Here is a 12,059-nt window from a genome sequence, read left to right as displayed (position 1 = left end):
TCAGATAGTTACAGTAGACCTACTACCATCTATCAGATAGTTACAGTAGACCTACTACCATCTATCAGATAGTTACAGTAGACCTACTACCATCTCCCCTATCAGATAGTTACAGTAGACCTACTACCATCTATCAGATAGTTACAGTAGACCTACTACCATCTATCAGATAGTTACAGTAGACCTACTACCATCTATCAGATAGTTACAGTAGACCTACTACCATCAGTCAGATAGTTACAGTAGACCTACTACCATCTGTCAGATAGTTACAGTAGACCTACTACCATCAGTCAGATAGTTACAGTAGACCTACTACCATCAGTCAGATAGTTACAGTAGACCTACTACCATCTGTCAGATAGTTACAGTAGACCTACTACCATCTCCCCTATCAGATAGTTACAGTAGACCTACTACCATCTATCAGATAGTTACAGTAGACCTACTACCATCTGTCAGATAGTTACAGTAGACCTACTACCATCAGTCAGATAGTTACAGTAGACCTACTACCATCTGTCAGATAGTTACAGTAGACCTACTACCATCTGTCAGATAGTTACAGTAGACCTACTACCATCTCCCCTATCAGATAGTTACAGTAGACCTACTACCATCTGTCAGATAGTTACAGTAGACCTACTACCATCTATCAGATAGTTACAGTAGACCTACTACCATCTATCAGATAGTTACAGTAGACCTACTACCATCTATCAGATAGTTACAGTAGACCTACTACCATCTGTCAGATAGTTACAGTAGACCTACTACCATCTGTCAGATAGTTACAGTAGACCTACTACCATCTGTCAGATAGTTACAGTAGACCTACTACCATCTGTCAGATAGTTACAGTAGACCTACTACCATCTATCAGATAGTTACAGTAGACCTACTACCATCTGTCAGATAGTTACAGTAGACCTACTACCATCTATCAGATAGTTACAGTAGACCTACTACCATCTATCAGATAGTTACAGTAGACCTACTACCATCTATCAGATAGTTACAGTAGACCTACTACCATCTCCCCTATCAGATAGTTACAGTAGACCTACTACCATCTGTCAGATAGTTACAGTAGACCTACTACCATCTGTCAGATAGTTACAGTAGACCTACTACCATCTATCAGATAGTTACAGTAGACCTACTACCATCAGTCAGATAGTTACAGTAGACCTACTACCATCTCCCCTTATCAGATAGTTACAGTAGACCTACTACCATCTCCCCTATCAGATAGTTACAGTAGACCTACTACCATCTGTCAGATAGTTACAGTAGACCTACTACCATCTCCCCTTATCAGATAGTTACAGTAGACCTACTACCATCTCCCCTATCAGATAGTTACAGTAGACCTACTACCATCTGTCAGATAGTTACAGTAGACCTACTACCATCTGTCAGATAGTTACAGTAGATCTACTACCATCTATCAGATAGTTACAGTAGACCTACTACCATCTATCAGATAGTTACAGTAGACCTACTACCATCTGTCAGATAGTTACAGTAGACCTACTACCATCTATCAGATAGTTACAGTAGACCTACTACCATCTATCAGATAGTTACAGTAGACCTACTACCATCTATCAGATAGTTACAGTAGACCTACTACCATCTATCAGATAGTTACAGTAGACCTACTACCATCTGTCAGATAGTTACAGTAGACCTACTACCATCTATCAGATAGTTACAGTAGACCTACTACCATCTATCAGATAGTTACAGTAGACCTACTACCATCAGTCAGATAGTTACAGTAGACCTACTACCATCTATCAGATAGTTACAGTAGACCTACTACCATCAGTCAGATAGTTACAGTAGACCTACTACCATCTATCAGATAGTTACAGTAGACCTACTACCATCTCCCTATCAGATAGTTACAGTAGACCTACTACCATCTCCCCTATCAGATAGTTACAGTAGACCTACTACCATCTATCAGATAGTTACAGTAGACCTACTACCATCTATCAGATAGTTACAGTAGACCTACTACCATCAGTCAGATAGTTACAGTAGACCTACTACCATCTGTCAGATAGTTACAGTAGACCTACTACCATCTATCAGATAGTTACAGTAGACCTACTACCATCTATCAGATAGTTACAGTAGACCTACTACCATCTATCAGATAGTTACAGTAGACCTACTACCATCTATCAGATAGTTACAGTAGACCTACTACCATCTGTCAGATAGTTACAGTAGACCTACTACCATCTATCAGATAGTTACAGTAGACCTACTACCATCTATCAGATAGTTACAGTAGACCTACTACCATCTGTCAGATAGTTACAGTAGACCTACTACCATCTATCAGATAGTTACAGTAGACCTACTACCATCTATCAGATAGTTACAGTAGACCTACTACCATCTGTCAGATAGTTACAGTAGACCTACTACCATCTATCAGATAGTTACAGTAGACCTACTACCATCTATCAGATAGTTACAGTAGACCTACTACCATCTATCAGATAGTTACAGTAGACCTACTACCATCTCCCCTATCAGATAGTTACAGTAGACCTACTACCATCTGTCAGATAGTTACAGTAGATCTACTACCATCTGTCAGATAGTTACAGTAGATCTACTACCATCTATCAGATAGTTACAGTAGACCTACTATCATCAGTCAGATAGTTACAGTAGACCTACTACCATCTATCAGATAGTTACAGTAGACCTACTACCATCTATCAGATAGTTACAGTAGACCTACTACCATCTGTCAGATAGTTACAGTAGACCTACTACCATCTCCCCTTATCAGATAGTTACAGTAGACCTACTACCATCTATCAGATAGTTACAGTAGACCTACTACCATCTGTCAGATAGTTACAGTAGACCTACTACCATCAGTCAGATAGTTACAGTAGACCTACTACCATCTATCAGATAGTTACAGTAGACCTACTACCATCTATCAGATAGTTACAGTAGACCTACTACCATCTGTCAGATAGTTACAGTAGACCTACTACCATCTGTCAGATAGTTACAGTAGACCTACTACCATCTATCAGATAGTTACAGTAGACCTACTACCATCTATCAGATAGTTACAGTAGACCTACTACCATCTGTCAGATAGTTACAGTAGACCTACTACCATCTATCAGATAGTTACAGTAGACCTACTACCATCTATCAGATAGTTACAGTAGACCTACTACCATCTATCAGATAGTTACAGTAGACCTACTACCATCTATCAGATAGTTACAGTAGACCTACTACCATCTATCAGATAGTTACAGTAGACCTACTACCATCTATCAGATAGTTACAGTAGACCTACTACCATCTCCCCTATCAGATAGTTACAGTAGACCTACTACCATCTATCGAGATAGTTACAGTAGACCTACTACCATCTGTCAGATAGTTACAGTAGACCTACTACCATCTATCAGATAGTTACAGTAGACCTACTACCATCTTATCAGATAGTTACAGTAGACCTACTACCATCTTAGTCAGATAGTTACAGTAGACCTACTACCATCTGTCAGATAGTTACAGTAGACCTACTACCATCCCCTATCAGATAGTTACAGTAGACCTACTACCATCTGTCAGATAGTTACAGTAGACCTACTACCATCTGTCAGATAGTTACAGTAGACCTACTACCATCTGTCAGATAGTTACAGTAGACCTACTACCATCTCCATCAGATAGTTACAGTAGACCTACTACCATCTCATCAGATAGTTACAGTAGACCTACTACCATCTCAGTCAGATAGTTACAGTAGACCTACTACCATCTATCAGATAGTTACAGTAGACCTACTACCATCTATCAGATAGTTACAGTAGACCTACTACCATCTATCAGATAGTTACAGTAGACCTACTACCATCTATCAGATAGTTACAGTAGACCTACTACCATCTGTCAGATAGTTACAGTAGACCTACTACCATCTCCCCTATCAGATAGTTACAGTAGACCTACTACCATCTCATCAGATAGTTACAGTAGACCTACTACCATCTATCAGATAGTTACAGTAGACCTACTACCATCTATCAGATAGTTACAGTAGACCTACTACCATCTGTCAGATAGTTACAGTAGACCTACTACCATCTAGTCAGATAGTTACAGTAGACCTACTACCATCTCCCATCAGATAGTTACAGTAGACCTACTACCATCTATCAGATAGTTACAGTAGACCTACTACCATCTATCAGATAGTTACAGTAGACCTACTACCATCTCCATCAGATAGTTACAGTAGACCTACTACCATCTAGTCAGATAGTTACAGTAGACCTACTACCATCTGTCAGATAGTTACAGTAGACCTACTACCATCTATCAGATAGTTACAGTAGACCTACTACCATCTATCAGATAGTTACAGTAGACCTACTACCATCTATCAGATAGTTACAGTAGACCTACTACCATCTTATCAGATAGTTACAGTAGACCTACTACCATCTATCAGATAGTTACAGTAGACCTACTACCATCTTATCAGATAGTTACAGTAGACCTACTACCATCTATCAGATAGTTACAGTAGACCTACTACCATCTGTCAGATAGTTACAGTAGACCTACTACCATCTATCAGATAGTTACAGTAGACCTACTACCATCTGTCAGATAGTTACAGTAGACCTACTACCATCTGTCAGATAGTTACAGTAGACCTACTACCATCTATCAGATAGTTACAGTAGACCTACTACCATCTATCAGATAGTTACAGTAGACCTACTACCATCAGTCAGATAGTTACAGTAGACCTACTACCATCTATCAGATAGTTACAGTAGACCTACTACCATCTGTCAGATAGTTACAGTAGACCTACTACCATCTATCAGATAGTTACAGTAGACCTACTACCATCTATCAGATAGTTACAGTAGACCTACTACCATCTGTCAGATAGTTACAGTAGACCTACTACCATCTATCAGATAGTTACAGTAGACCTACTACCATCTTATCAGATAGTTACAGTAGACCTACTACCATCTATCAGATAGTTACAGTAGACCTACTACCATCTCATCAGATAGTTACAGTAGACCTACTACCATCTATCAGATAGTTACAGTAGACCTACTACCATCTCCCTATCAGATAGTTACAGTAGACCTACTACCATCTATCAGATAGTTACAGTAGACCTACTACCATCTCTATCAGATAGTTACAGTAGACCTACTACCATCTCCCCTATCAGATAGTTACAGTAGACCTACTACCATCTATCAGATAGTTACAGTAGACCTACTACCATCTCCCCTATCAGATAGTTACAGTAGACCTACTACCATCTATCAGATAGTTACAGTAGACCTACTACCATCTAGTCAGATAGTTACAGTAGACCTACTACCATCGTCAGATAGTTACAGTAGACCTACTACCATCCATCAGATAGTTACAGTAGACCTACTACCATCTATTAGATAGTTACAGTAGATCTACTACCATCTATCAGATAGTTACAGTAGACCTACTACCATCTGTCAGATAGTTACAGTAGACCTACTACCATCTATCAGATAGTTACAGTAGACCTACTACCATCTAGTCAGATAGTTACAGTAGACCTACTACCATCTCTAGTCAGATAGTTACAGTAGACCTACTACCATCTGTCAGATAGTTACAGTAGACCTACTACCATCTATCAGATAGTTACAGTAGACCTACTACCATCTGTCAGATAGTTACAGTAGACCTACTACCATCTCTGTCAGATAGTTACAGTAGACCTACTACCATCTATCAGATAGTTACAGTAGACCTACTACCATCTATCAGATAGTTACAGTAGACCTACTACCATCCTGTCAGATAGTTACAGTAGACCTACTACCATCTATCAGATAGTTACAGTAGACCTACTACCATCAGTCAGATAGTTACAGTAGACCTACTACCATCTATCAGATAGTTACAGTAGACCTACTACCATCTGTCAGATAGTTACAGTAGACCTACTACCATCTGTCAGATAGTTACAGTAGACCTACTACCATCTGTCAGATAGTTACAGTAGACCTACTACCATCTAGTCAGATAGTTACAGTAGACCTACTACCATCTGTCAGATAGTTACAGTAGACCTACTACCATCTATCAGATAGTTACAGTAGACCTACTACCATCTCTATCAGATAGTTACAGTAGACCTACTACCATCTGTCAGATAGTTACAGTAGACCTACTACCATCTCCCCTATCAGATAGTTACAGTAGACCTACTACCATCTATCAGATAGTTACAGTAGACCTACTACCATCTCCCCTATCAGATAGTTACAGTAGACCTACTACCATCTATCAGATAGTTACAGTAGACCTACTACCATCTGTCAGATAGTTACAGTAGACCTACTACCATCTATCAGATAGTTACAGTAGACCTACTACCATCTGTCAGATAGTTACAGTAGACCTACTACCATCTATCAGATAGTTACAGTAGACCTACTACCATCTGTCAGATAGTTACAGTAGACCTACTACCATCTATCAGATAGTTACAGTAGACCTACTACCATCTTAGTCAGATAGTTACAGTAGACCTACTACCATCTGTCAGATAGTTACAGTAGACCTACTACCATCTCAGTCAGATAGTTACAGTAGACCTACTACCATCTGTCAGATAGTTACAGTAGACCTACTACCATCTCTATCAGATAGTTACAGTAGACCTACTACCATCTATCAGATAGTTACAGTAGACCTACTACCATCTAGTCAGATAGTTACAGTAGACCTACTACCATCTATCAGATAGTTACAGTAGACCTACTACCATCTGTCAGATAGTTACAGTAGACCTACTACCATCTGTCAGATAGTTACAGTAGACCTACTACCATCTATCAGATAGTTACAGTAGACCTACTACCATCTCATCAGATAGTTACAGTAGACCTACTACCATCTGTCAGATAGTTACAGTAGACCTACTACCATCTATCAGATAGTTACAGTAGACCTACTACCATCTATCAGATAGTTACAGTAGACCTACTACCATCTATCAGATAGTTACAGTAGACCTACTACCATCTGTCAGATAGTTACAGTAGACCTACTACCATCTGTCAGATAGTTACAGTAGACCTACTACCATCTCCCCTATCAGATAGTTACAGTAGACCTACTACCATCTCCCCTATCAGATAGTTACAGTAGACCTACTACCATCTATCAGATAGTTACAGTAGACCTACTACCATCTCCCCTATCAGATAGTTACAGTAGACCTACTACCATCTGTCAGATAGTTACAGTAGACCTACTACCATCTATCAGATAGTTACAGTAGACCTACTACCATCTAGTCAGATAGTTACAGTAGACCTACTACCATCTGTCAGATAGTTACAGTAGACCTACTACCATCTGTCAGATAGTTACAGTAGACCTACTACCATCTATCAGATAGTTACAGTAGACCTACTACCATCTATCAGATAGTTACAGTAGACCTACTACCATCTCCCCTATCAGATAGTTACAGTAGACCTACTACCATCTCCCCTATCAGATAGTTACAGTAGACCTACTACCATCTCCCCTATCAGATAGTTACAGTAGACCTACTACCATCTATCAGATAGTTACAGTAGACCTACTACCATCTATCAGATAGTTACAGTAGACCTACTACCATCTATCAGATAGTTACAGTAGACCTACTACCATCTCCCCTATCAGATAGTTACAGTAGACCTACTACCATCTATCAGATAGTTACAGTAGACCTACTACCATCTGTCAGATAGTTACAGTAGACCTACTACCATCTATCAGATAGTTACAGTAGACCTACTACCATCTCCCCTATCAGATAGTTACAGTAGACCTACTACCATCTGTCAGATAGTTACAGTAGACCTACTACCATCTGTCAGATAGTTACAGTAGACCTACTACCATCTATCAGATAGTTACAGTAGACCTACTACCATCTATCAGATAGTTACAGTAGACCTACTACCATCTGTCAGATAGTTACAGTAGACCTACTACCATCTCCCCTTATCAGATAGTTACAGTAGACCTACTACCATCTATCAGATAGTTACAGTAGACCTACTACCATCTCCCCATCAGATAGTTACAGTAGACCTACTACCATCAATCAGATAGTTACAGTAGACCTACTACCATCTGTCAGATAGTTACAGTAGACCTACTACCATCTCATCAGATAGTTACAGTAGACCTACTACCATCTATCAGATAGTTACAGTAGACCTACTACCATCTCTATCAGATAGTTACAGTAGACCTACTACCATCTATCAGATAGTTACAGTAGACCTACTACCATCTAGTCAGATAGTTACAGTAGACCTACTACCATCTGTCAGATAGTTACAGTAGACCTACTACCATCTCCCTATCAGATAGTTACAGTAGACCTACTACCATCTATCAGATAGTTACAGTAGACCTACTACCATCCATCAGATAGTTACAGTAGACCTACTACCATCTCCTATCAGATAGTTACAGTAGACCTACTACCATCTATCAGATAGTTACAGTAGACCTACTACCATCTCCCATCAGATAGTTACAGTAGACCTACTACCATCTGTCAGATAGTTACAGTAGACCTACTACCATCTATCAGATAGTTACAGTAGACCTACTACCATCTCCCATCAGATAGTTACAGTAGACCTACTACCATCTATCAGATAGTTACAGTAGACCTACTACCATCTCCATCAGATAGTTACAGTAGACCTACTACCATCTATCAGATAGTTACAGTAGACCTACTACCATCTCCCATCAGATAGTTACAGTAGACCTACTACCATCTATCAGATAGTTACAGTAGACCTACTACCATCTCATCAGATAGTTACAGTAGACCTACTACCATCTATCAGATAGTTACAGTAGACCTACTACCATCTATCAGATAGTTACAGTAGACCTACTACCATCTATCAGATAGTTACAGTAGACCTACTACCATCTATCAGATAGTTACAGTAGACCTACTACCATCTATCAGATAGTTACAGTAGACCTACTACCATCTATCAGATAGTTACAGTAGACCTACTACCATCTATCAGATAGTTACAGTAGACCTACTACCATCTCCCTTCAGATAGTTACAGTAGACCTACTACCATCTGTCAGATAGTTACAGTAGACCTACTACCATCTATCAGATAGTTACAGTAGACCTACTACCATCTGTCAGATAGTTACAGTAGACCTACTACCATCTATCAGATAGTTACAGTAGACCTACTACCATCTGCTCAGATAGTTACAGTAGACCTACTACCATCTGTCAGATAGTTACAGTAGACCTACTACCATCTACTCAGATAGTTACAGTAGACCTACTACCATCTATCAGATAGTTACAGTAGACCTACTACCATCTGTCAGATAGTTACAGTAGACCTACTACCATCTATCAGATAGTTACAGTAGACCTACTACCATCTATCAGATAGTTACAGTAGACCTACTACCATCAGTCAGATAGTTACAGTAGACCTACTACCATCTATCAGATAGTTACAGTAGACCTACTACCATCTATCAGATAGTTACAGTAGACCTACTACCATCTATCAGATAGTTACAGTAGACCTACTACCATCTATCAGATAGTTACAGTAGACCTACTACCATCTATCAGATAGTTACAGTAGACCTACTACCATCTCCCCTATCAGATAGTTACAGTAGACCTACTACCATCTATCAGATAGTTACAGTAGACCTACTACCATCTCCCCTATCAGATAGTTACAGTAGACCTACTACCATCAGTCAGATAGTTACAGTAGACCTACTACCATCTGTCAGATAGTTACAGTAGACCTACTACCATCTCCCCTATCAGATAGTTACAGTAGACCTACTACCATCTGTCAGATAGTTACAGTAGACCTACTACCATCTATCAGATAGTTACAGTAGACCTACTACCATCTGTCAGATAGTTACAGTAGACCTACTACCATCTATCAGATAGTTACAGTAGACCTACTACCATCTACCTCAGATAGTTACAGTAGACCTACTACCATCTAGTCAGATAGTTACAGTAGACCTACTACCATCTAGTCAGATAGTTACAGTAGACCTACTACCATCTATCAGATAGTTACAGTAGACCTACTACCATCTTCAGATTAATACCTACTACCTCAGATAGTTACAGTAGACCTACTACCATCTGTCAGATAGTTACAGTAGACCTACTACCATCTGTCAGATAGTTACAGTAGACCTACTACCATCAGTCAGATAGGTAATATCTTGTGAATTAGACTTATATTTATGAATCCTGTGATAATATTGAGATGACCAATTTCTCTACGTAAAGGTGTCACATGATTCCTCTTTCTCTATAAATGCATGAAGATGCTTTATTGATAGTTTTTTTTTTCTCTCCAGTGGCGCTGAACTTCCAGACTCCCTCTAAGGAGATGGACCTGAACCAGGGCCGGTTCCGGTCCAACGGGCTGAGTGGATACGTCCTAAAGCCTGACTTCCAGAGATACGCCGGGTCAGAGTTCAACCCTGCGACCCTCACCAAGGGACCCTGGATCAAACACAAGGCCTTCCACGTCATGGTGAGAAACCTTGCTATAGTGTGTTATATATTATAGTGTGTATGTATTTTATTGAATTATATATGATAATATAGTGTTTTATATGAGTGTAATAGCACTAAAGTGTATTATAATAGCTACTAGTAAAACACAGTGACGACTACTAGAGAGAAGGGTACATTGATTCATAAAATAGCAATATATTGAGGAAGGAAAATAGTCTTCTGATAACATAAATTAGATTAGTTTCCGTGCAGTACCTTTATGTTGTGTTATTCATTTTATTTTATATCTTATAGTCAGAGAAGTGGTTTTATTGTTGCCACCTACAAGGCTCCTTTTGAACTTTTATCAGACGTTTTTTTATTAACACTACTAAGAGGAATTGTGTGTCATTGCTTCAAATGATAAGATTTGATTGAATTGAGAGTTTAGATTTGGTTCAAGGGATTTTATTGAATTGAGAGTTCAAGTATAAAAAAAATATATAAAAAAAATACATGTATGCACTCACTAACTGTAAGTCGCTCTGGATAAGAGCGTCTGCTAAATGACTAAAATATAAAATGTCAAATATGATTCACGAGATTTGATTGAATTGTGAGTTGAGATGTGGTTCAAGAGATTTGATTGAATTGAGAGTTGAGATGTGGTTCAAGAGATTTGATTGAATTAAGAGTTGAGATATGGTTCAAGAGATTTGATTGAATTGAGAGTTGAGATATGGTTCAAGAGATTTGATTGAATTAAGAGTTGAGATATGGTTGAAGAGATTTGATTGAATTGAGAGTTGAGATGTGGTTCAAGAGATTTGATTGAATTAAGAGTTGAGATATGGTTCAAGAGATTTGATTGAATTGAGAGTTGAGATATGGTTCAAGAGATTTGATTGAATTGAGAGTTGATATGTGGTTCAAGAGATTTGATTGAATTAAGAGTTGAGATATGGTTCAAGAGATTTGATTGAATTGAGAGTTGAGATGTGGTTCAAGAGATTTGATTGAATTAAGTTGAGATATGGTTCAAGAGATTTGATTGAATTGAGTGTTGAGATGTGGTTCAAGAGATTTGATTGAATTGAGAGTTGAGATATGGTTCAAGAGATTTGATTGAATTGAGAGTTGAGATGTGGTTCAAGAGATTTGATTGAATTGAGAGTTGAGATATGGTTCAAGAGATTTGATTGAATTGAGAGTTGAGATATGGTTCAAGAGATTTGATTGAATTGAGAGTTGAGATGTGGTTCAAGAGATTTGATTGAATTAAGAGTTGAGATATGGTTGAAGAGATTTGATTGAATTGAGAGTTGAGATGTGGTTCAAGAGAGATTCATTATGTTGTGTACTCCACTACAGTACATCAGATCAATGCTGCGTTGAAATATCCTTAGTCATTAGGCTTTCATAGACC

General features: G+C 38.6%; 1 protein-coding gene across 1 annotated transcript in view; it reads left to right on the top strand.

Moving 5' to 3' along the window:
- LOC121556450 (1-phosphatidylinositol 4,5-bisphosphate phosphodiesterase delta-1) overlaps positions 1-12,059 on the top strand; it is a 112,655-nt gene that overhangs the window by 95,605 nt on the left and 4,991 nt on the right. The window contains exon 13 of the mRNA XM_041870348.2: positions 10,492-10,670. Within this exon, the coding sequence (XP_041726282.1) occupies positions 10,492-10,670 (179 nt within the window). The remainder of the gene's footprint in view (positions 1-10,491; positions 10,671-12,059) is intronic.

This window comes from Coregonus clupeaformis, chromosome 7 (assembly GCF_020615455.1).
Source record: "Coregonus clupeaformis isolate EN_2021a chromosome 7, ASM2061545v1, whole genome shotgun sequence".
Lineage (NCBI taxonomy): Eukaryota > Metazoa > Chordata > Actinopteri > Salmoniformes > Salmonidae > Coregonus > Coregonus clupeaformis.
Note: the sequence above shows the minus strand (reverse complement) of the source record. Positions and strands in the feature narration are given on the sequence as shown.